At 54.2% G+C, this 25583-nt stretch overlaps 1 protein-coding gene and 2 long non-coding RNA genes across 3 annotated transcripts; all 3 read right to left on the bottom strand.

The window, feature by feature from the left end:
- LOC139801723 (uncharacterized) lies at window positions 1-15275 on the bottom strand. The gene is made up of 3 exons (XR_011728282.1): window positions 15144-15275; window positions 14154-14542; window positions 1-551 (listed from the first exon to the last, which is right to left on the bottom strand). It is a non-coding gene; the product is annotated as an uncharacterized lncRNA (long non-coding RNA).
- LOC139801724 (uncharacterized) lies at window positions 6604-8629 on the bottom strand. Its single transcript, XR_011728283.1, has 2 exons — window positions 7687-8629; window positions 6604-6998 (listed from the first exon to the last, which is right to left on the bottom strand). It is a non-coding gene; the product is annotated as an uncharacterized lncRNA (long non-coding RNA).
- Window positions 15276-18097: 2822 nt separating the features above from the next.
- On the bottom strand, window positions 18098-23525 carry BHLHE40 (basic helix-loop-helix family member e40). The gene is made up of 5 exons (XM_071756375.1): window positions 22998-23525; window positions 22804-22873; window positions 22503-22610; window positions 21742-21865; window positions 18098-20678 (listed from the first exon to the last, which is right to left on the bottom strand). The coding sequence occupies exons 1-5, from the start codon at window positions 23102-23104 to the stop codon at window positions 19819-19821; spliced, it is 1269 nt and encodes a 422-aa protein (XP_071612476.1). The 5' UTR covers window positions 23105-23525; the 3' UTR covers window positions 18098-19818.
- Window positions 23526-25583: the final 2058 nt, after the last annotated feature.

The raw sequence follows: 25583 nt of genomic DNA, 5'->3' as shown, positions 1-25583 counted from the left end.
CCCAACCATATTTCAGGGAAGAAGCAGTCTGGGACAGGGATGAGGATCCTCCAGGGCTTTGCCTCTGCAGGCTCCCCGTGGTTTGCACTCCTGCAGCACCAGCGTGGGAGGAGGAAAATGCATCCGTAGCCCTTGCACATCACATGCAAGGATTTTAGCACGGATATATGGAAAATGGGGAAGAATAAGTGGTGTATCCCAGTCCAGTTGATCCCTAACCATCAGCAGGAGCAGCACAGATCTCATCTGAGAGGCCACAGAGCACCCTGAGCTCTCGGGGCACTCACCAGCTTGCTGCAGGAGGCAGAAATAACAGGTTGCTGTTTGTGTGGCACTGCTCCACCAAGGACACGGCAGCCCTAACATTATTTAATGTTTGCTACACACTTGCAGAGCAGAATCCCATCTCCAGGTGGTATTTATAGCTGTGGTTTGCACTCCTACACATCCAACATTTCCAGGGAAGGCAGGAGCCAGGCCCAGACCCCCAGTGACAGGAGCCAGGTGAGAGCTGGGCCACAAGGCCAGTGTCTTCTGTGAGCCCGTGGTGACTGCAGAGAAACAGAGAATTATCTGGGATGGAAAGCACCTCTGGGACCATCAACTCCAACCCTTGATCTCCATGTATCACCACGGTTCCCAGCCCATGGCACTGATGCCACGTTCAGTCTCTCCTTAAAAACCTCCAGGGATGGAGAATCCATCCCCTCCCTGGGCAGCCCATTCCAATGTCTGATCACCCTCTCTGTGAAGAATTCCTTCCTAATATCCAACCTAAACCTCCCCTGGCAGAGCTTCAGCTCTGCCAGGGGAGGTTTAGGTTGGATATTAGGAAAAAATTCTTAAGCCCATGGCCTCTTGTCTTGTCTCTGCCTGGGAGCAGAGCCCAACCCCCCCCTGGCTCCAACCTCCTTTCAGGGAGTTGTAGAGAGTGATGAGGTCTCCCCTGAGCCTCCTCTTCTCCAGCCTCAACACCCCCAGCTCCCTCAGCCCTTCCTCACATGATTTGTGCTGGGAGTCCCTTCACCAACCCAGTTGCCTCCTTTGGACCTGCTCCAGCACCTCAATCTCCTTCCTGAGCTGAGGGGCCCAGAACTGGACCCAGGACTCAAGCTGTGGCCTCCCCAGGGCTGAGCACAGGGGCAGAATCCCTTCCCTGGACCTGTTGGGAACACTGGTTCTGATCCAGTCCAGGCTGCCAGCTGGGCACTGCCAGCAGATTCACAGCAGATTAGGGCAACCAGGGACTAGGGTGAAGGGATCCAGCACAGGGGGGGGTTGGGCTCTTTTCCCAGGCAACTCTCAGCAAGACAAGAGGGCACAAGAGGTCTCAAGTTGTGCCAGGGGAGGTTTAGGTTGGACATGAGAAAGAATTTCTTTCTGGAGAGGGTGATCAGACATTGGAATGGGCTGCCCAGGGAAGGGGTGGATTCTCCATCCCTGGAGATATTTCAAAAGAGCCTGGATGTGGCACTCAGTGCCATGGGCTGGGAACCACGGGGGGAGTGGAGCAAGGGTTGGACTTGGTGAGCTCTGAGGTCCCTTCCAGCACAGCCAGTTCTATGATTCCATGTGGAACAGGGAGCAGCACATCCCAGACAGCAGCCGTGCTCTCCGGGAAATGATAACCGAGTGTTTCACCCCTGCATCGGAGCGGATCCCACTTGCCGATCCACGCACCGGACCGGAACGGTGCCGGCGGTACCGAGCGGTTCCGCACGGAAAGCAGCCAAGGCGGTGCCGGTGCCGGTGCCGGTGCCCCCTCTCCCGGTGCTGCAGGGACATCACAGCCTCCTCCGGGCAGGGAGGGCTCAGCTGATGCCCAGCGATTCGGGGATGCTGTGTCTGCCCTCCCGAGCCCGGGAACCCGTGGGGTGTTCCAGCTTCTCCCGTGTCCCGTGTCGCCTGTCCCTGCTCTCAGGTGTAGCACAGCAGGGGCTGGGTGTCCCTACACTGGAAGGAACAGGAGCTCACAGCCTGTTCTTGGCGTTTTCCCCCATTACAGCGCTCTCCAGATCGCCCTTCCCTGTGAGCATCCCTCGGGGGGATGCTCCTGGCTCCACACGGGGTCTGGGGGCTGCTTCCCCTTCCCACACCAGCTGTCTGCACACACATCCCCCCGGGAACCTTCTCCCTCCTTGGTGCACCCGTGCAGAGCGTTTGCAATTCCTGGTCCCATGGGATGCAGGAGGAGCATCTGAGGAGGAGCAGTCTGCAGATGGCCAGACCTGAAGAAGAGAGCAAATAAAACCAGGACCAGCTCATCCCTTCCAGTGTCTAGACACTTCCTGGAAATTCTCTGGAGGCTGCAAAACCCAAGAGGAGAACCACTGGATTCACCCAGGGATACTACAGATCCTGCCAAATATATTTTTGAATGGGGAGACTGTTTGTTTGGCATTTGTTTGAATCACAAACTCCCTAAACTACCCAAACCCTGTGATAACATTAGGTGTTAATTAGATATTAGTTAGTTAGATATTGCTGTATCTTCAGGTGAAATGTAAGAAGTTAATAATGAAAGAAAAAACCACTCTGTTACTGGAGCAAAGGACAAAAGCTTCAGATTTTTCCTTGCCCCTTCAGGAAAATAAAGGATGATAATAATAACAATAACAATAACAATAATAATAATAATAATATTTAATCAGTGTTTCGTGGTGCCAAACCAGCTCTGATCAGTCAGAAGTCCACGTGTGTGTCTGTCACCTGGAACATGGCAGGGAGCTCTTTGTCACTGGGATCCTGCACCCAACACCACTCACTGCTCCTGGGGCACCTCCAGAGGCTTCTCCTCCTCCTCTCCTGCCAGCAGGGAATTTTCTAAACCACACCACAGCGTTTTTTAGAGCAAATGGGGTTGGGGGTGGGTGAAATCTGCTCTGCCAGTGTCAAACGGGTAAAAAAAAGGCAACCAGAATGAGACTGGTATGAAGCTGCTGGGAGACAATAGTCTGGCATCAGCTCTATCAGCAGCATCAGGAGGCTCCACACCACCCCGAGGGGCCCTTTATCTGCCTGGCAGCTCCCCTGACCTTGCTGGGAGCTGGATTAATTGGTTTCTCTCTGCAGGAGGAATGCAAAGTGCTGCACACAGCAGAGAGAAAAAAAAACCCTCTCTCCATCCCCAGCTGCCTGGCGAGCTCTGGAGCATTTCTGGAAGGTGACTGCCATCAAATGCCACCACTCCATGACACTGAAATTGGAAATTTCCCAGCCCCTCGGTGGCAGGAAGGTGCTTTTTCCACCCCAAAACGTGGTTTCCCTTTGTATCCATGAAAAGTCAGCTAACACACTCCTTCCAATTAAGCTGTGATATGAAGTGCACTTTGAAAGTCCTTAATCCGTTCTACGGTTCATTAACTCAGAAAATTCCATACCCACGGCTGGCTGTATCAGAGAGGATGGAATGCCTGGCACCAATTAGTCCTAATAATCAGCTAAATTGTGCAGAGATTTTGGAGTCTGTCGTTAGGATGGGAAACCAGGACAGCTCCTCTCAGGGTGGGATATCACACCGGATGCTCCTGTGATTTGTCTCTGGCTAAAGACTGCTCCCACTCGCTGGTGCAGACAAAGGAACTATTTTGGTGAGTGTCAGGAGCCTGCTGGGTGGCACTTTCCTCTGCTGCTGAGCAAGGAACCGTGGCAAAAAAATAGTGTCAATATTTCTTGGAGAGTTTTTCAGTTCTGCTTGTTCACGTTTCGTGCTCTAAGGCAGCCAACACACGTGCCCTGCTCGCTCCGACACTGGTTTTTCTTTCAAGAAAGACTGAGCTGGCTTCTTGTAAAACATTTTAGAAGCTGTGGGTGACTTCCAGGGTCAGACATCCTCCCCTGATGGAGGTCTGGAGCAGGGGATGCTCAGGAGGAGCTGGGGGTACAAACTGGCCCAGAGGTGGGGTTTGCTGCCAGCTTCAGCATTTTCAAGTCCCCTTTAAAATCAGAGCAAACAAACCAGAGGCAGCTGGTAGTGCAGCCAGGATCTGTGTCATCCTTCTTTACAAATGCTTAAAGGGAAAGGTAAGATCAGTGGCCACCTCTAAAGAGATGGGCATGAAAGTACCCAGTGGTTCCTGAATCACCCACACAGCCTGTGGCACTCTGCCTCCCTGGGCTTTTACTTTTGCCAAGACTTTTGGGTACTGCCAGAGCTTAAATATTTACGGAAGAGTCAAAGGAAGGATTCCAGTGCTTCTTTCCCCCAGATTTCCTGAAACAGAAGCACCTCTTGTGCTGTTATTGCTTGAGCTACACCAGAAATAATTCCTTTCCCACAAGAGGAGCCCACAACTTGAAAACTAAAGCATAACTCCTGTTTTCCTAAGAGGTGTTTGCACGGTGCTAGCGTGTCCTGCAGCCCAGGACAGCAGAAAAATTTAGCCAGGCTGGGAAGGGGAGAGACAGAAGGGGGGGAGGTCCCAGGGAGGGAAGCAGAGCCTGAGCACCCAGCACCCTGGGGTGCAGGCAGCAGTGTGAAACCTGACCTGAGCACCCGGTATCTCAGTTCCCAAGGACTTGCACGTTTGTCTGAGAGACAGAGTGCCATGTCCCAGGGTGCATGCTTGGACCTGAGCCTTCCCAGAGCTCTGAGATCACCGTGTTCTAGGTGAGCCCAGGTGAAAATCCCCAGGCTGGCACGTCACCCAGGTGACCTGGTGCTGGGTTTGCTGGCAGGCATTCCCTTCCCCTCACCTTCCTCACCTTCTGGGGAGTCTAGCAGGCTGGAAACGTGGCAGGCAGGAGGCTGGCAGGCTGCAGGATTTTCCATCACTGACGGTGCAAATATAAATGATCAAAGTGGGTTTAGAATTCTGATTTGGGAGCTGCTGGCAGAGGCTTTGCAGTGAGAGCTGCTGCATGCAAGTGCTGACCTTCAGGAATGCTGGCATCTCCCCGTGGCACAGCAGCAGGAGCATGAATCAGCAGAAGGGAGAGGGGAAAAACTGATGGTTAAAAAAGAGCCTGCTGTTAGCAGTAAGTTAAAAACAAGTTTCCTCCCGGTATTCCAGTCAGATTTATTAGCAGAGACCTTGGCACCTGCACAGCCCCCTGCACAAAAGCCAGGCCCATGCCTGCAGATTTATGGCAGAGTCAGGGACTCTGCCAGCTCAGTCACAGCATTTCACCCTTTCCGTAATTTAGATTTAAAACCCCAAAGGAGGCAAAACCATCCCTCCAGTGCACAGACAGCCTGCAACAGAGCCCCTGGATGAAGAGCATGCAAAGCCCTCAGCTCTCTGCAGCCGTGGGCACCACCAGCCCCAAGGGGCAGCCTGGAGCAGCAGCTTCCCAGGGCTCCTTGGCTGGGCTGAACCAGGACCCAGCCACCCAGAGAGGGTGCACAGGGGCCATGGAGAGCAATCCCTGCTGGGGGCAACACCAGCCCTCCCAGCTGCCTGCAAGAAACCTTTGGCAGCTCTGCAGGACCCTGCTGGACAAATGTCAATGCCTCTGGTTCAGGTTTCCTTATCTATTTCAGTCCAGCTTTTTGCCCCTCAGCACCCACGGCCTCTCGGCACCTCTGGGGCTATGGAGCAGCTTTGAATCCAAGCACTGGCCTGGTCCATGCCATTCTGTTCAGGTACCCTTCAGCTCTCCTGGCTCCTGTCAGAGCCAAGACCCAGCTGACCCACGGTGTCACCAGAGCCCCAGGCAGCTCAGTCCCACGGGGACACCCAGTGCCCAGCTCCTCTTGGTCCATCCCCCCTCTTGCTCCACGGATTTGCAGGCAGGCAGGACCACTGGCCCTGCCCCACTTGCCCATTCCCAGGATGGATTCCCAGGGGGATTATTCCTGACACAAGCAAGACCCAGGCCCCAGTTCTGCACAGAGCCCTCTGATGGGGGCTGGCAGTGGACAGACCCCCAGGCAGAGATGAGGCTGCCTGCCACGTCCCCTTCCCTGTCCCCTTCCCTGTCCCCCTGGCTTCACTTTGCTGTCTTTGCAGATTTATTTCCTCTTTTTTTCTCCCTGGCTGCCCGGTGCTGCTCTGCCTTTCCATGGCTTTTCCAGCAGAGGGGGATGCAACCTCACCAAAACTCCTCCTCACCCAAAGCAACCCAGCAATCCCTCACCTGCATCCTCACCCAGGATCAGACCCCCTGGCCTCCCTGGGCACATGAGCATCGTGGAGTCCAGCTAATCTTTTTTTTTATTATTATTGCACATAATAAATCCACAGCAAAGGATCTGACCTGTGCTAAGTTGTTGACTGGAGTAGAGGGAACAGAAAGCACAGCCCATGTGCCAGCCCAGGCCTCCCTGGTGGGAACATCTTTGGGGATTTTCCCCAATGTTGTCATGGACAAGGAGGGAAACAGAGGGATGGTTATTCCCAACCACAGTGGCTGAGTGAAGTACCCCAAGCTGGAAGGACAGGAGAGTCTCATTTAATGCTCTTTCATCAGTGAAATTCAAAGTTCTTCAGAAAGTGTCAGAGAGCCAGGGACAGGAGGAACAACGTGCCCAAAGTTACCAGGCACAGAATCCAGGTTCTGGGAGCTGCAGTTTCCCTTGCCACCCAGTCATTTTCTCCTTGGCTAAATCATCTTAAAAAAAAAAAAAAAAAAAAAAAAAGTAATAGTCTGCAGCCACCCTAGTTCTTTCTGCTATTTATACATGAGCAGGAAAGGGAATTTAGGATTTTACTGTAATGTCATACACAAAAGCCTGCTGGAGACCATCACTCTGATTAGCTTCTATTATACAACCAAGAAAACAAGAAAGAATGAAAATAAGGGAGATCCCAGCATGGGGCTCCTGTGCCTTGCTGCTTCCAGGCTCCTCCAAATGTCTGTCTGGCTGCTCGGGGCTCTCATCAATGGCACATTTGTGCACATCCAGTCCCCCTACAGAGGCTGTACCTGATACTAACTCACCCCTTCTCCCTCTGTGTCTCATCCACCCCCCTCTTCATCCTTTTTCAGTCCATGTGTGCCTTGGCATGAGGCACTGACAAGCCTGGGCTCTCCTGAGACACAGGGCACTCCAGTTTCTGGGGAAAAAAAAACCTCAAGAGGTGACAGAAAGAAGTGTGGGCACCTCCATACAGACTTTTCAAATAAACTTAATCCCAGATACAGCTCATGGGAAGCTGTGGGCACTCAGAAATCATGGTTAAAACCACAGGGGCAGAGAAGAGGCAGAATGCAACATCCCATCCCTTCTTCCCACCCTGCTGGGCCAGCACCAGTCATGAGACTCTCACAGCTTAAATCCCACTCTTACCCTTCCCCACCAGACAAATCCTGCTTTAAGAAAGTGCCAGGGAATTAGCAGAACTGCCCCTTTCCCCTGACAATATAGTGTATATATATATATATATATAAGCAAACTAATCCAGCTGCCAAAGCTCCCACCCCATCCCGGAACCTCTGGGCTGGGGATTCCCAGCAGCATCTCCTGCCCCTCCCGGCTACCTTTCCCTCCTGGGGCAGGGGAAGGAGGAAAATACCCGGGGACCTGCAGGAGAGCATCCCTTCCTGAAGGAGAACCCCTCAGCCCTGGCGCAGGGACAACCCATTAGCCAGCAGCCTAATTAGTGCTCAGCTTTGCTGGTTAAAAAGGTCTCATCTGGCTGACCTGACCCAACCCCTGGTTCCCCCCCCATCCCTGCCGGGCTCAGCAGCATCCCGGGGAGGAGGGGGATGGAGCCGATGGGACCGGGGGTCCCAGGGCCTGACCTGCCCTTCACCCCGGCCTGCCCGGAGCTCTGATGAAAGGGAAAGGAAGTGGAGTCAGTGGGAAGCCGGCGTGACACGGCCAGGAGAGCAGCACCGTCATGGAGCGACTGGGAATACATGGAATGCGGGGGAAGCGGGGAGGTTGCACAAGCTCTGCGGGATGGACGGGTCCTGGGAGGCAGCACCGCAGCCTGGAATAGCCGGGTGCTACATCCCAGTTCTCCGGAGGGAGGAAGGGAGGAAGGAAGGAAGGAAGGACACGTGAAAAGAAAAATAGCAGTAAATGATCCTGCTTCGTTTTTTTTTTTTTTTCTTCTTCTTTTTTTTTTTTTTTTTTATTTATTTATTTATTTTTTCTTCCTGTAACCCTTCTGGCCTTACAAACAGGAACTTCATTTTAAAACTAAAAATAAAGCCTGATGCCTACTTCACAGTTGCAGATGGGTGTTCCCAACTGCGCTGCTAGGTTTCAGCCCTTTTCTATATGCAGCCCGAGCAAGGCATGGGAGGAAAGTGCCTGGCTTTGCATTTGCTATATTTACATATCCCCAGCTATCAGGAGAACAGGATGTCCCAGGGGAGCTGAAACAGGACCCGCAGCACTCCTCATCTCCCGGGCCAGCTCCCTGTGACTGACACTCTTCCCTTGTCTGCCCCGGCTCCGGCACAGCCCGGCCCGGCTGGCACTCAGACCCTGCTGCATCCCCAGCCCTCCTCCAGCCCCCATCTGACCCGTGTGGCAGAGCCAGGGGAGAGCTGGGGGGAAAACGGAAAGCTCCCATTCCTCTTTCTGCCACACCTTTGGTGGTGGTGGTGGTGGTGGTGTTGTTGCAAGGGCAGAAGAAATTTATTCTGCCCTCAGCAAAACCAGGTCTGGCTTCTCCTCTATACTTTGGTTTTCACATTAAACCCCCAGCAGCCTTCAGGAGCACAAGCAAGGCACATCCCAGGCTCAGCAGTGCCCCTGGAACAGCTCCTCCCAGGGGAGCAAAGAGCAGAGCCAGAGAGGAGGGATGGAGGGAGGGATGGAGGGAGGGAGGAAAGGAGGGAGGAAAGGAGGGAGGAAAGGAGGGAGGAAAGGAGGGAGGAAAGGAGGGAGGAAAGGAGGGAGGAAAGGAGGGAGGAAAGGAGGGAGGAAAGGAGGGAGGAAAGGAGGGAGGAAAGGAGGGAGGAAAGGAGGGAGGAAAGGAGGGAGGAAAGGAGGGAGGAAAGGAGGGAGGGATGGAGGGAGGGATGGAGGGAGGGATGGAGGGAGGGATGGAGGGAGGGATGGAGGGAGGGATGGAGGGAGGGATGGAGGGAGGGATGGAGGGAGGGATAGAGGGAGGGATGGAGGGAGGGATGGAGGGAGGGAAGGAGGGAGGGAAGGAGGGAGGGAAGGAGGGAGGAAAGGAGGGAGGAAAGGAGGGAGGAAAGGAGGGAGGAAAGGAGGGAGGGAGGGGTGGAGGGAGGGAGGGAGGGAGGGCTGACACCAAGTTCTCTGCTGGGGAGGCTGTAAGAGCAGGCAGGTCAGACCCCTCAAGGCATCAAGCTGCCTCCTGGGGAGCAGGCTGGATGCCCTGCCTGCCTCACCACCTTGGGGCTGAATCTCTTTCTCACACGCTGGGCGTAGCTGCCAAGCATTGTGCCTTCTGTACATCACTCCACCTTGATTTCAAACCACTTCAGCTTGTGTTTGGGAGTGGTTTCCAAGCATTCAGCTCACCCATATCTTATCCACACTGGTTTCCTTTATGAGCTGCACCCACTACAAGTCCAGAACTTTAAATGCAAACCCAAACAAATATGTGGTAGTGCTTCCCATTCCCACTGGGCTGGCCTGGAGTGGGAGTGGAGTGAGTCAGGAGTGCCATAAAGGAAAGTGAAATAGATCCACCCTGAGCAGACGATAGGATCAGGGCAGATTAGTAGCCTTGGATCAGATTCAAGGGTCAGCATAAATCTTTAATCTTTGCAAAGTCCTCGAGACTCCCTCCCCTACACTCTGTCTCACATGCATACACACAGGCATGACTAAACAGCTCTCTGTGGGGATGGCAGACACTTCAGAAACTCCCGGCTGGTTTTGGTTTGCAAAATAAAACAATAAAGCTGCTCTCTGTATTGTGAACGTGAGAACTTCCCTCTGCAGGCAGATCGCGACTGATGCAAGCCCTGCTCTGGAGATGCTGCCTGGGGACCAGTGTCACCCTGCAGCCACCACTCCTGCCAGCAACCCGGCCCTCTCTGCAACAGGGCCCTCCCAGTCTGCTCTGATCCCAGGGCCAGGCTGTAAAACACTCAGCTCCTAACACAGCCAGGCAGGAGGGAAGGACAATCCCGTGTGTCACACTGTGTCACGTTGGGTCCTGACAACACAGCCTGCCAGGAGGTCATTACTTGTTATCCCTCCTTATTTGCACCCCCCTGACTCTCTGCTCAGTGCACAGAACCTGGACAGTTCCCAGGTTTCCCATGGAGCTACAAGGGGCTTGCTGGGGGGGAAACACTGTGATGGTCTGCAGGGCATGGGCTACTTGAGGAGTGGGGGTGCTGGAGGGGAGGTGTGTGCCAGCTTTGCACCCAACTGGTGCACTGAGAAAGAAAGAAAAACAAACAAACAAACAAACAAAAAGAGCAAAAATCCCTGGCCTAGTTTTTGTTTCAGTGCACTGGGCTCAGGCTCGAAGGATGTGGTTTGGTGGTCAGCATGTAAGATGGCAAACGAAAAAGAGAGAGAGAAAAAAAAATTCCTTTGATTTCAAGAGGATCAGGTCTGTGCATGCTCTTCCTGTGGCCATCAGGAAATCACACCAGGGAAAACCCTGCCCCACGCTGCCTCTGGTTAAGCAGGACCTGGCCCTGTCCTGTCTGGTGGGGTGCTACACCCCAGGGAGAAGAGGTCATCCCAGGAGTGGGATGGGAGGGAACACACACACCCACAGCAGCTCCCATCCAGCTGCCTGGAGACTCCCAGCCCCACCAGGGCTCCAGGACATCCATCCAGTGAGCTCCATCTCAAGCTTTCTTGATAGTAAGAATTCAAGTAACCCCTGAAGTCACCCTTGCCACCACCCCGTGCACAAAGGGCCAAGCAAGATCTATCTAAGTGAATATTTGCATATTCCTGGCAGCGTTTTTAATGGGAAATTGCCCAATATGCCATTTTACACAGCAAGTGGGAGCAGCTGCCCAGGGGAGCCTGGCAGTGCTGCTGCTGGGGGATGTGCTGGTGCTGCAGCACCTCACAGCTTGAATCATTCCAGGGATCCTTCGACCCAGGGATCCTTTGACCCACCTTCCAAGAGGCTCTGGGATCTGGATGGAGACCTCAATCTCACCAATCTCCTTCAGAAACACCTTTGCCTCACTCCTGGGTTCAAAAAGCTCATGTTGCAAAACCACCTCCCAGCCTCAAGTGCCCAGGTGCCTTCCAGAGCCCGGCTGCTGCTGCTGGGAACCCCCTCGGTGGTTACTGCCTGACCAGCACACAGCAGCTCGTGGCCATCACACGGGTGGCAGTGCTTGGTCCTGCTGGGACAGGTGCCCAGCTGCCCACTGCCACGGTGTGACATCAGGAACCACATCCTGCAGGCACTGGGGACCAGCATCTGCCACCAGCTCTGGGGATAAAGCTCCACCAGGAGCCATCCCTCCCCCTGGACAAACTCCTACCAGGTCCTGGCCAGCCCCACACCTGCCTGGCTCTGCTGTCCCCATGGCTGGGCAGCTCTTGTTTGCTTTTCCAGGGCTAGGGTGACACAGTGAAAAATGTGACCTGCTCCAAAGTGCAGGAAATCCATCCCTGGGGCTTGTGTGCCCCTCCGAGGTGCTGGGGAACAGCATGTCCCAGGGTACAGCCTCGGGTCCTGGGGGGGAGCCAAGCGTGGCAGTGCTGGGCTGCTCTGTTACTCTGGGGATGAAAACCACAGGATGCCAGGAATAAACACAGAAAAATCCCCGGCAGCTTCTCCCCGAGGGTGGCTTGGGGGATCAGGGGGTGCCATAACCTGCCCTCCCTTCCTCCCTCTCTCCCTCCCTGGCTCTGTGGCCACCCACCCCTTGCGACACCCAACTCCTCAGACTCTTTTCCCAGTTTGTGATGATGACTCTGAGCTTCAGAGAGGCAGCTGTGGTTACACTGGCCCGGAAATGCCTCGAGGCAGAGGCGTTGTGCCCATTGCCCTGCCCTGCCCTGCAGCCTGCCCACTGCCAGGACACTCCAGAGCATCCCCTGGGGTCCCTGTGCCAGGTGAGGGCCCTGGTGACACTCACTCCTTATTCACTCATCTACACCCACCCCACATACACCCATCTGCTGCCAGGCAGGGGCTGAATGCTCCACAAGCAGGACAGGGAGAATGGGCACAAGTCCTTCACCTACTGCTACTGACAAAGCCACCAGCCTAGGGTGGTCCCTGAGCTGGCAGGGAACACGGTGCCTGGCAACCCTAGAGCCTTCCAGCACCCAGGGTGGGGTGGGGGTGCCGACCAGCATCACCTGGACATTTATCTTCCAAAACTCATGGGACACCTCAGTGCTGGTGATCACAGCCAGGGGAAAGCTCCTGCTCGTGGAGCCTGCAGAGCAAAAGACCCTGAGCCTGGGGTCTTCTGGGGCTCCTGCACTTCTGGACCATCAGGTGCTGCCCTCCAAGCCAAACCCAGCAGAGATGCTGGGATAAAAACGGGGCTGAGGAGACACCAAGGGCAGGGAGAGCTTTCCCGAGGGCATCGCCTGGGAGAGCGGCTCCGAGGGCGAGGGAGGTGATTCAAGGGGAAAGCTCTGCCACAGTCATTCTGGGAAGTTGCCATTTGCAAAGAGCAGTTGTTCCATGATAAACAGATTGCTTCAGTTCCTCAGCAGCTCTGGGGGGGTCACTGCCACCCCCTCCTTCCCCAGCCCTTCCTGCCCGGGGCCCTGACTCACCCTCCACCGAGGCTGCAGGTCCCCAGGGGGACCCACAGAGGTGCCCTGGTGAGCCCTCCTACACCACGAGGGGAATTCAGCCTCAGAGCAGCCAGGGTGGCTTTACCTCTGAGGTCAAACACTTGTTGGAAACCAAGAACCAGAGGAAAAACCTCCACAGGCCATTCGGGCAGAGCTGGAGGCTCCTTGGGACATCATCATCTGCCAGCCAGAGCTGCAGCTCTCCAGGAATCCCTGCCTCCCCCCATGTCACACAGGTACCCTCAGTCAAGGGGGCTGCCCAGCACCTGACATTTCCCCTGCACCCCCCAAGCAGCCCCCCAGCCTTGGCTGTCCTTGGGGAAGGTGACATCGTGGCACTGCTGCCACCACAGCCTCTGCAGAGTTAACACAGTCCCCATCTCCTCCCTGGGGAGCTTCCCCAAGCAGCTCAGGGACCTCATGTGTCTCCAGCAGCTCCAAGGCAAACCTCCAAGTGGCATCCCACTCCCTGCACCTTTTTAATCCTCTGGAATAATGGGAGTGAAGGGAAATGTGGAGGGGGAGCAGCACTGCTCAGGGTGGGCAGTGTCAGTCCTCCCCTGGGGGGTGCTGGGGTTTTTAATCAGCAGGGTACCAGCAGCACTAATGAGCACTCCGTGAGCTCATCAAGCCCCAGCATTACCTAGGGAAGGCAGGAAGAAGCCAGGCAGGTAGAAGCCATCAGGAGGTGGTTGCCCATGCCCACAGGTCACATTTCACCTCAAATCACACCCATTTCCCAGCGCACGTGCTGATACCACGCGATAAGAATCACCAGTGACTGATCCAGTGGAGATTAAATATTACCCCCCCCCCTCCATGCACCAATCGATAGCTGAAGCACAACTGTGCTGGGGAGGGTTCCAGATCCCCCCTGCAGCAGGAGGAAGGGCCCTGAACATGGACACAACCTTATTTATGATTCGGCATCAAGAATAGAAATGAGTTAAATCTTCCGTAAGCTGCTCAGCTCCACATTCGTGGTGTTTGCATCCCCAGGCAAAAGTACAAGTAAGAACTCCATGCATACCCCGTGACAAGGAGAAGCAATATTTCAGGCCTAACTCACTGCATATTCATCAGTCCTTTCAAAGCAGAATCTCTCTATTTTTCTAGCTGCCACTAAAAGGAGGCACAGAGCGAGGCACCAGGAGAGCCCCACATGGGAGGAGGGAACGTCAGGATATTTCCAGCCCCACCACGGGCTGGAGGAAAAGACAGAGCTGAACTGCAGAGGGAAAACTCACTGCTCCTTCAAGCCTGACAGCTCTGGCCAGGACAGAGTACTGCCACCCTTTTTTGGCCCGAGCTGTTGTTCAGAAAAGCCCAAAGTGGCAGCAGAGGTCAGGGGAACAGAGCAAACAAGCAGCTGGGTTTGAGCCCAAGGCTGCAGATGCCTGACCCAGCTCTTCCCCAAGCAGCAGTTTTTAGCCCCAAAGAGAGGGGTTCCCCCTGCCCCAGCCCTGAGGTGGACAGACACCCAGGGACACACAGCTCTGAACCAGCTGAGGGTCCAGCACCCCACACAGACACCCACCTGCTTTAACCAGCCCTGCCTCACCCCCGGGCCTGGGGGCATCCCGGGTTCCAGGCAGGATTGTGGCTCCATGGGGATGCAATGGGTCAGTGCAGCAAGACCAGGGGCAACCAGCCCAGGACAGACCCCAGGGAGCTCCCATTTTCCTGTGGGCAGGAGCATCCACTAGAGGAGAGGGGGGGGGATCTGCCTTGTTATTTTCAGGCATTCCTCAGCCTTGTTTCTGGCAAATTGTTCCCAAGCTCCTCTGTTTCCATCAGCTGAGTGCTGTTACCCAGCCAGCCCCAATTTGCACTTTTTAATGAGGTGCAAAGCCCTTCCCAGACAGAGCTTTACCATTTTGCCATTTCCAAAGGGTGTCACGGCAAGAGCCAACTCCACCAAGTGACCTGCCCAAAGGGAAAACACACCCAGGAGAAAGAGAAATACATAAGAAATAAATTATTTCAAAATGCCAGGTAGAATTATTGCCCTCTGATTCTCAAGACCCCATCATGGGGAGGGCAGTCTCCTGGGAGCTTGGGGATGAGGTCCTGCTCCCCACTTCCATGGTTCCCATCATTTCCAACAGAGCAAAGGTCCAGCCAGCCCAGGGCTGCTCAGGGACTTATTGGATGTAAGGGGCCAGTGAGCAGCTCTCCCCTGAGAGGTATCTGGGTATTTCCCGAGTGCCATGAAGTGCCCAGAGAAGGGTTGGTGGGAAAGGTCTGGAGTGTGAGAGCCAGGTCTCCTGGCTCCAGCAGCACGGCTGGTCAGGCTTGCAGAATGTGAATAAAACCCTGTGTCACATAGCAAGGGGCAGTGTCACCAGCTCTGCTTGGCCCTGTGACCTGAACCCAGCACAATCATTTTGCCTCCAGCCCCACAGAGTTTGGGAGCAGCACAGAGCACTGTCTGGGCTTCTCTTCCTCCACCTCTCTCTGTCCGGGCATCCCTGACCCTCTCCTCAGCATCACACCAAATGTCTAATAAATAAAAAAGACTTCAGACCTGCTGCATTTACCACGATGAAGCAGCTACGGCAGAAACAGCAATTATCTGGTTCAGTCTGGTGCTGCTGGCCTGGAACATGCCATGACAACGTGTTTCTTGTTTCAAAGCCTCTTTTGTACTAGGACACAGTTCAAGGGATCTTGCAATGCCTGCATTTGTAAACAGGCGGCACTTGCAGCTACACGCTTTGCAGATGAAAGCCGGGGCAGAGCAGGGAGGGCACAGCTCCCCGCCGTGTCCCTGTCACTGCCAGCCCCCCCTCCACCTCCTGATTCAGGCACCGGGGAGCCCCGGGGCTGCTTAACCATGCGTGCTCCTCCCAGAGTCACGGCAGGTTCAGAATTAAAAAAAAATAAAATACTAATGGAGTCCTGCAAAAGGGAATAATAATAATAATAAAAAAAATAATAATAAAAAGGAAAAAAAAAATCACAGCGAAAAAAAAAAAAAAATTGTGCGTCACTGCAGATTATTTTAGGCTCCGGTCCATGCATAATGCAAATAAGCAGCTCCCGGGGTACATGCCTGGAAAAACCATCCCGTCCCTTAGCAGGCAGTTATAGGAGCTTTCCAAACAGGTGGTGAAAAGCTAAACTGATGTGTCTGTGTGTCCTCGCCGGGGTTAGGAACGGCCCTGGCTCTCAGGAAGGCTCTTACCCTGCCTGCCCGGGGCTGCTCTGACACGGGACCCAGACACTAGAAAATTCAAGAGCGTTTCTTTCCTTTTGAGGCAATCCTGTGCTCCTGTTAACCCAACCACGCTCAGCATTAACACCACCCCTTCTCAGCAGCTCCGATCCGGGCTGCCTCCTTGTACTTACTTTTCAAGCACGCTGGCTTCATTTTGGGTGGGTTTTTTTATATTTATATATATATAAACCCATATATTTATATATGGAGGTTTTTTCTTCTTTTTTTTCCCCGCAAAAAAATTTAAATATTAAATAAATAAATATATAAATAAATAAATCGTTGTATCCTCCTTGCCTGACTTCAAGGAGTCGCTCGGGAAGCCCTATTTATGGGTTGAAATGCTGCTGAAAGAGTTATTGCCATGTTATTCAGCTCCTGTGCCAAGCCTGCATGGAGCTCGGGTTTCTGCTGAAAGGGTGCCAGGCACGTCTTTTTCCAGGAACCAGCAGCCGTATTTAGCCTCCGGCTGCACATGAAAGACTGCAGTCGGAAACGTGACATTGTGTCAACATTTGAGGCAGGTCAGAGCTGGGTGAGACCATGAAAACAAGTCCGGGGAACTCAGCACACCCCGCCGGCTCGGGCTGCCACCGCCTGGCCCGCTGCCGGGGCTCGGCCCCTCTGTCACCGCTGTCCCCGGACACCGACGGGTCCCCCCCCTCCTGCACCGGGACCGGGGGTCCCGGTTCTGCATGGCGGGAGGCGGGGGGTGGCGGTGGGGCAGGGCAAGGGGATGCTCGGGGGGCTGCGGGATGAGAGTGTGTCCCCCCCCTGCCCGTGCTGCCGCCGCCGGGGATGACCGAGGGCCAGCAGACCCCACCTGTCCCGCTGGCACCACGCCACAGCAGCCGAGAAAATCCCCAGCCCATAATTCACATTTGCTTCCTGGGTAAACCTTCTTCCACTTTTTTTTTTTTTTTTTTTTTTTAAATATATATATTTATTTCCCCCCCCCCCCCTCCATGCCTAAGGATCTGGAGCTCCCGTGAGTCCTCCCCGCCCTGGACCACGAGGTGGGGCAGAGGATGGAGACCAAAGGGGAGCGATGGGGATGGATGAGCCTTGGGATTGAGGTTTGAGGTGCTCCTACACTGAGCACCAAATGCTGTCCCCAAAACGGGACTACTTACACTCCTCTGCAGCTTTCTTTGGTCCTAATTAAAAGAGCCCGACCATAAACATCAGGAGGTGTGGGAGCCCCATATAAATCAACACAAGCAGCCCCCTGGTTCTGCCTAACATGGCTTAAGGTGATGTTGCTTTAAGCTATAGCAGCCCCCAGACCTTCCTCTCCTCTGGAGGGGTCCCAGAGCTGCTGCAGCCCCGAGGGCCACTCGGGAATTCAACCTCTTGCCTCGGTTTTGGACCCATCTGCACCACAAAAGTCTGAAATTCCCCACAGAAGCACCCGTGGGCAGCACCACCTGGAAACCACATCCTCCCACGCCGGGAAGATGCAGTGCCTCACCCACCCTCTGCCTTTAGGGGGAGGGGGTTTGGGGTCCCCCCGTTTGGCACGGGGAGCAGAACCAGTGCCCTGTGCTGGAGGAGCAGGGGAGCAGCACCCACAGGGTGTCCCCGGGGCAGCAGTGAGGAGAAACCATCCTGCAAACCACCGGCCACAACTCCCAGACCAGCAGGAGAGCCCTGGGAGCAGCCAGGGGGGGGCATGGGATCATTCCCAGCCATTCCCAGTGGCTGTCCCCTCCCCTCAGCCCAACGGGACCACCGGGGCAGCAGCCTGGGCTTTCCCCAGCCGTGGTGGCAGTAGGGGGGGACGGTGTCCCTGGTCCCCTGCCAGCTGGGACAGCCCTCCTGCCAGGAGCCACCTGTGCCCCTGGTGTCCCAGGCAGGGCTGAGGGATGCTGGCAAGGCCAAGGGCCCCTTCACAAACCCCACTTTGCCTCCAGACAACGGGCAAAACCTGTGGAGAGGATGCATCCCCACAGCCAGGGGCTGCTCCCTCCTCCTCCTCCTCCTCATCATCATCCCTGCTGAGCTTGGGGCTGAGAAAAGTCAGGCTGAGGGAGCATGAAGTGAAACGAGGAGAAAGAAAAGTCAGCCAAGGCTCACCTGGATTGGGAAGGAGAAAAATCCCTGGAGGTGCCAGGAGTTGAGATCAATCAATATCCCTGAGGACGGGGCTGCTGGGACCTGCTGGCTCATCCGGCTCTCCCTGTCTGCTCCCCAGCAGCTGCTGCACTGGACCACACAAAAATGACCCTGCTCAAATATTTGCAAGCAAAGGAGGCAAACCCTTATCTTCCACAGGAAAAGAATTATTTTATTAAGTATTTTTAAACAACTACTTAACATTTACTCAAGATAAAAATATGTACAATATCCCACCTTAAAGAAGGCTCCAAAATATAAACACTGTACCTCTCCCAAGAGAAAAACAAAAAAATTCTTCTCTTCAAAAAAAAAAAAAAAAAACAAAAAACAAAAAAACCAAGACAACCCAGAAACAATACATTCATATTTCTCACTTCTTTATGCTCAAGTAGTTATACAAATAATAGACATCTGAAACGTCTTACCTTTTAATATATTTATATAATATATATATTTATAACAGGATTTTACAAATAAAGGCAACAACTGTATACCAAAAAAAAAACAAAAACAAAATACAAACCCCCAAAACAAAACAAGAAACCAAAAACCAACAACAAAATAAACATTAGAACACAATCTGCAATCAAGCATAGTGCATCTCAACAGCTGGTGCAACGGGAGGGCAAAAGGCAAATCCCTACAACGGGGCTTTGGGACACATGGCCTCAAAACCAGTTAGGAAAAAACAAAACAAAAACTTTTTTTTTTTAAAAAAAAGAAAGCCAAATTGGACATGATGTTCCTCTGTGGAGAAAGACCCTCACGGCTTCACCGGATGAGTCTCAACACCCTAAAACCTCATTTTTTCACACAATTAAAGCGAGCCAGGGTTTGCCAAGGAGACTGAGGAGTTGAGATGCTCAAACCCCCTCCCCCTGGGGGGTCAGACTCCTCTGGAAATCTCAGCATTCCCAATTTCTCCAAAGGCACTGACAGGGGCACATTCAGCGGGCATCGTGCTGTGCACTTGGGCGGAACCGCTCCCTCTTGCAGGAGGTTCTGGCCTGGCCCGGCCGGGCAGCAACTGGACCCCACCAAGAGGACTCCTCCAAAAAAACCATTTCCATTCCCAAGAGACCAGACCCGGCGGAACTGTACAGCAGCAGCAGGGGAGAGGCCTGGGGTCAGGTGCAACAAGCAAAGTGATCCTGGGGGTATTTTTCTCCCCTACCCGGCCCAAACTAGCAGCTCAAGTTACAGGAAGGGGCACATGTTAATTTATTTATTAGATGTACGCCATGTCAAGCTTCCAAGCAGCATCTACCTTTTATTTCTTAAAAAAAAAAATAATAATAATTATATATATATATCAGCAAAGGTGTGGAGTGAAACCCGTCTTAAGCCTACCTGACTGTGCATGACCAAGCAGTGACCACTGCTCTGCTCCTCCTATGCTTTTGGGGGCACCAAAGGGGGCACCAAATCAGCCCAAACTACCAGCAGGGAAAGCCCTTCTGAGAAGTACCATGGTTTTATATTCACAGACCCTCAAACCAAGTCTGCCCAATGGAATATTCTTTTTCACAGCTTTGCAATAGTAGTGGCAGCTGACAGAGTCAACTGTTGCTCTGTAGATGCAGAGAGGGGAAAAAGGTAAGGGGTGAAGCACAAAACCCTTCTTTTTTTTTGTTTTTTTTTTGTTTTGTTTTCTTGTGGAAGCAGTTGTGACTTGCTAACCAGGGTGCATCCTTCATCCTTCTCCAAGCTACCTGACAAGTCAGAGAAAAGGGGATTTAGCTTCCTATGCGCAGTGAACCTTACCCCACACCTCAGTCCAGCCAATATATAAAAGTGAAACAGTCTCAAACTAGAAAAAAAAAAAAGAAGAAAAAAGAAAAAAAAAAACAAAGTCACACTGCTCCTAGTCTTTGGTTTCCAAGTTCAAAGGAGGAATCTGCTTCAAAGCTTGAAGCAGAGCCGAGGAGTCGATGGGGGAATGGGCTGGTACAGGAGAAGGGAGTCTCTGGGGCATCAGCAGAGGTGGGGAGATTTTATCGGGGTTCATGAACCCCGTAAGTGCTGCAGCAGAGGCCGGGAGGCTGGGGTACAGGACAGGTACTGAGGCTGGGTACCAGCACTTCTCCAGCATGGGCAGATAGGCTGTGGCAGACGGTGGGATCAAGTAGAAAGGCAGGCACAGGGGGGGCTGGTGAGCGTGGGGGGCCAGGAAGCCACTGGACGAGCCCATCATGTCGCTGACAAAGGGGCCCTCGTCCTCCGGCGACTCCAGCCTGCTCCTTTTGGCCGGCGGGTCCTCAGTCTCTTGCTTAATGGAGCTTATTCTCTCCTGGACAGCATACTTGAGTTCAGTATCCTTTTTGAAATACTGCTGTTCAGATTTGGAGTCACTTTTCTCCAGCTCCCCCCCGTACCCGCTGTCCGTGTCCGTGTCGCTGCCGCTCTGCTCCCCGCTGGAGTGAGCAAATGTCCTCTGGATCACGGGCACGCAGTTCTTCCCGTGTCCCTCTGCCACCTTGCCCAAGGAGACAGGTTTCTCTTTCAGGTCCACCATTTTGGGAGGGATGTCTCCAGGCTTGCGGGCGGCTCCACCCTGGATCACCTCGGAGGCCATGCGGTGCAGATGGCTGACCAGCTGGGACGACTTCAGGTCCTTGGTGTTCTCGTGCTTTGCCAGGTATTGCAGCATTTCCTTGGCACACATCTGGAAACCGGATCGAAACATTTCCTGGCTGGAATCAAGGTTTCTTGATGACAGGTCACCTGAGGAAACATTAACAGAGGGAAATTAAAAATTAACAACGTGCTAAGTGGTTCCATTACCGTCTTCCAGGGGGGACTGGAGGGGATATTAAACTTGGGTTACAGCACAGCTCAGAGCTGGGAACCTGCTGGCCACCCCGAGCTCTGCAGTGGTCACCCTGAATTTTGACTCCCCCGTTTCTGCAGAAGGACAAATTCTGAGTTGAACACCTGCCTGCCCACTCTCACCCAGTACCTTTACACTTATTTTTTAATTTCTCTGCACATTTACTACACACGCCACCTTCCCCAGGTGCTGAAGCAGGGAGAGAAGGAGTGAGTCAAGCTGGTGCCTTCCTGGGGAAACACCCTGGGGAAGGCAGAGCACACCCTGCCCTACCCCTCTGGGCAGGGAGCTCCTGCACCACGGCTGCCCCCCAGCAGCTCTGCCAACCTCGGCACTTATGCTTCAGCTCAAGGCTCTACTGCACTCCCCGTGGCTGGCAGAGCAGTGGAAGGCTCCTCAGAAAAAAAACCCCTAAATTTTACTTTATCAGATTCACGTGAGTGCCACATGTGGCAAGAGAAGGAGGAAGCGCATGGGAAGAGTGAGGAGCTGACACACCGGGTCCCCTCCTCGCCTGCTCCTTCAGAAAGAGAGCCAGGAAGCTGGCTAGAAAAAACAGAGTTTCCATAAAAACAGACCCCAACCAAACAAAACTGTGTTTGACCCAAAGCAGCTCGGGAAGACAAATGGAACAATTTGAATGGCGTTGGAGAGACCCTCAGAGCAAGCCTGGACATTAAATAAAAATACTCAAAATCCAGTTTAATTTCAAAGCAACTTCACAGGAGCCTTTACCCTGACCACAGTGAAAAATACATCCCCCTTTTTGGTTTTGGTTTTTTTTTCGCAAAAGCCTCTAAGAGAAGTGAGAGAAAATGAGGGTGATTAAAGGCAAGAAACTCCTGCCTCCTCCCTGCTCAGGAACGAAGTGTCACAACTGCATTTCAAAGCCTCTGAGAGAAAAGCCCATCAAGCACTCGCATGCAGGTTCCCACACGATGCCATTCCTATACTCACCGGCTTGTAAACCATTCTGCAAAGCAATGATTTTCTGCTGCTGCTGCTCGATCAGATTGGTCAGAGCCTTGACATGCTTCAAGGTGAGCTCCAGCACCACAGCCTTCTCCAAGTGACCCAGAGTCTGGAAGCAAAAGGACAGGTTGGTGCCTGCTGCGGGGTCGGCCACGCAGGCAGCAGCCTGACAGGGCTGCCAGAGTTTTCCAAATAACAGGGAAAGGAGTGATGGAGTTTGGAGAGAAGGCTGAAAGGCAGAGCCTCGGTCCTGCACAGTACAGGACTTGAAAGGGCAATATTCCACCAAAATGAGTTAAAAAGCAGGCTCCAGAAAAGGCTATCATGGAATCCTATGGGTATTTTTGGACCATAGCTCAAAGAGAAGTATTTTATTTATCTGTTCTGCTGACCCTGCTGCCATCGTGACCTGAGCACGGGGGATGCAGCCGGGAGCTCCTCCGGGCTGGCAGCTGGGGGGTGCGGGGGGGCAGGAACCCTGCAGGTGCTGAAGCCACTCCAGGGCTCCACTCCCGGCAAAGTTTGGGATGCGTCTGCAGCCCCGGCAAGCAGCCACCATGGGGCATGGGACAAAAGGAACAGGGGGAGAAGGAAAAAAAAAAAAAAAGAAAAAAAGAAAAAAAAAAAAAAAAAAAAGAAAAAAGGGAAAACGTCTCCCCAAAGCCCCGCTGCCACGGCAGGCACGGAGCCAGCCCCCGGGAGAGCCTGTGCCACAGGGGGTTCCGTCCAGCCCCGCCGGTACCTACCGTCAGCTTGAGGTGCTCGGGCAGCAGGTCCTTCAGCTGGGCGATGCACTCGTTGATCCTGTCGCGTCTCTTCTTCTCGATCAGCCTGTGAGGCAACTTGTAGGTCTCCTGCGGAGGCAGCAGCAGCGGGGTCAGCGGCTCCGCTCCCCGCTTCCCCCGGGGACAGCGCCAGGGGAACGGCCCCAGCCCCACGGGAAAACTTTTCCCGTTCCGAGACGGGATGCCGCGCAGCATCCCCCCACCTCCCACCACCACCACCACCACCTCCGTCCCGGGTCCCCCCGCTTCTAGTTTAATTTACCTTATTGTCCTCGCTCCTCTTTAACCCCCTCCTGGGCTTGTAAACTTGGTACATGTGCGCGAAGTCCAGCCTGCACGGGGCGAAACAAGAGCAGCGAAATTACCCCCGGTGTCCCCCGGGAGGGGGATGTGGGGGGTCCCGCGGTGGGACCTCCGTTCCTCCTCCTCCCCCCCGACCCCTCGGCAGCCCCTTACCCCGGCAGGTCTCCGCTCTCCAGGGTGGGCAGCTTGCCCAGGCAGACGGGGGCGGCAGCTGCGGGAGGAGGAGGAGGAGGGGGCTGCGCGCTGGGAATCCGCTCCATAGCGGTGCGGTGGGATGGGTGGGTGGGTGGGTGGGTGCCGAGGGGAGCCCGGGGAAACGTCTCAAGGCGGGCAGCTCATGCCTCGGCGGCTGAAGGGCTGAGGAGCGGCGGGCGGCGACGGGCCCGGGTTAAATGCGGGCGAGTGGGTGGACGGGAGCGACGTGCGGTACCCTGTGACTGCCGGCACGTCTGGCGGCCGCCGGGGCGGGACGGCCCCCCCGGTCCAACCCCCCCTCCCCTCCATTCCCTCCTCCCTTCCGTCACATGAGCCTCACGTGTCGTCAGCACCGCCGCCGCCGCGCAACGTGCCGGGAGAGAAGGGAGGGGGGAACGGGACCGCCCCCGGGATGGGATGGGCACGGGAAGGGGGGGTGGGCTGAGAGGCGGGGGCCCGGCGGCAGCATCACCCCCCCAGCCTGCACGTGTGGCCCGGAGGGATCCTTCGATCCGCTCCATCCCTCCTCCTCCTCCTGCCCAGCCCCGTGTCGGGTGGCCCCGGGGAGGACGGGGGGGGAAAGGGGGTAGGGTCGGGGTTGAAAGGGTGCCAGGGCGTGCGGAATGGATGAGAAGGTTTTACCGGCTCTGCCAGAGCTGGGGGGGGGGTTGCTGCGCGTCGCTGCCGGTCTCCTGACACAAGCCGAATAGAAAGAAACCACCCCAAAATGGGCACGGACGCGGAGCAGGAAAACAAACTCTCTCCTGGGCTGCGTCAGCAGCAGTGGGAGCAGCAGCCTGGGGGTTGTCCCCCTCTGCTGGGCTCCGTGAGACCCCCCCCGGCAGGGCTGGGTCCAGCTCCGGGGTCCCCAACACCAGGAAGACACGGAGATGTTGGAACGAGTCCAGAGGAGGCCACGGAGATGATCCAAGGGCTGGAGGAGCAGCTCTGAAGCCAGGCTGAGAGGGTTGGAGTTGTTCAGCCTGGAGAGACAGCAGAGCACCTTCTACTACCTGAAGGGGCTTCAGAGAAGCTGGGCAGGGACTTGTGACAAGGGCCTGGAGTGATGGGACAAGGGAAAACAGTTTTAAGCTGAAAGACGGGAGATTGAGATATATTAGGAAGAAATCCTTCCCTGGGAGGGTGCTGAGCCCGTGACCCAGGCTTCCCAGAGCAGCTGTGGCTGACCCATCCCTGGCAGTGTTCAAGTCAGGGCTTGGATGGGCTTGGATGGGGCTTGGAGCACCCTGGGCTGGTGGGATGCAGGGGTCTGGAACGAGGTGGCCTTTAAGATCCCTTGCAGCCCAAACTGTTCTGTGAGTTTGTGTTTCATGCTTCTGCAAAGCATCTGCAATTCTTGGGTGCCAGCTGTTGCAAAACACTGAGCAGGATGATGATGGTGTGTACCTGCCAAAGCAAACCTCTCCTCTTGAAGGGCTCTGGTCATTTTCCCTGCTGAATGCTGAACAAGTAGAAGCAAGCTCATCAGATAAGGGCTGCGTTTACCAAGATAAGGTAATAGCAGAACTCCAGCACAGAGCCTCTGCTATCGCCTGCCAGAGCCCTGGCCTGCTCCACCTCGGGAGGAATCTGAGGTCAGGAGGAATTACGTGAGAGCACAAAGCACTTTTAAGCAGGAGATGGAGACAGGCCTGCCAAGGCTCCCCACTGTCTGAAGGTGCCTGTCCTTACCAGGAGGAATCCTAAGGGAAGTCAGAGCTTTGCAGCAATCTGCTAGCCATAAAATGTCAGGTTAATAAAAACCCCAACCCCCCTCTCTTTCTAAGAGCCCAGCTGCATAAACAACCCAGCACCGTGCTGGTGACACAGAGCTCCCCAAAAGCAGATGTGTAGGTTGTCCCACCTGGTGTGGTCCCTTGGAATTTGGTGGCTGAGCCTACAAATCTGAGGCTCACAGCCAGGAGCTGCTCAGCGACCTTGGGTCCAGTCCACCACAGAGGAGAGAGGACTTAGGGATGAAAAGGGCAGGATCCTAGCCCCAGGCTGTGGACTGTGCAAAACAGAGACTGCTTTCTATACAGGCACTGAACAAATGCAGCAATAACCATCAGAAGAAAAAAAAAATATTGAAGTGATGTCGCTTCCTGCAGTCTGGGGGCAAGTATCCAGCATAAAAAAATGGGTCCTGAATCAGCTGGTTCATCCTTTCTCTGCCCTGAAGATCCAAGCTGTTATTTTCCAAACAAAGGGGGGAAAAATACATCCATTTTTAAAATCTGTCCCATCACCAACCCTCTGTCCAAGGCAAGAGAAATAATTAGAGCTTGCTGCAGCTGATTGCTAATGAAAAATGAGGTCTGGGGGCAACCTGCTCTGCATTTTAAGTTCAGACACCAAGTGTACGTGGACAGTTTCATGCCCATGAATTGTCTGACTCCTGCATGCTCTTTCAGATATTCGGTACATTCCTGCAGTGGGTGGTGAGCTACAAATCAGGGTCAGAGGTAATCCCCAATTATTTAGCCCTTTTACTGTTCTCATGCTTGCCAAACAATTCTCCATATCAGGATTTGCTCATGACCT

The sequence above is a fragment of the Heliangelus exortis genome, chromosome 12 (assembly GCF_036169615.1).
Source record: "Heliangelus exortis chromosome 12, bHelExo1.hap1, whole genome shotgun sequence".
NCBI lineage: Eukaryota > Metazoa > Chordata > Aves > Apodiformes > Trochilidae > Heliangelus > Heliangelus exortis.
Note: the sequence above shows the minus strand (reverse complement) of the source record. Positions and strands in the feature narration are given on the sequence as shown.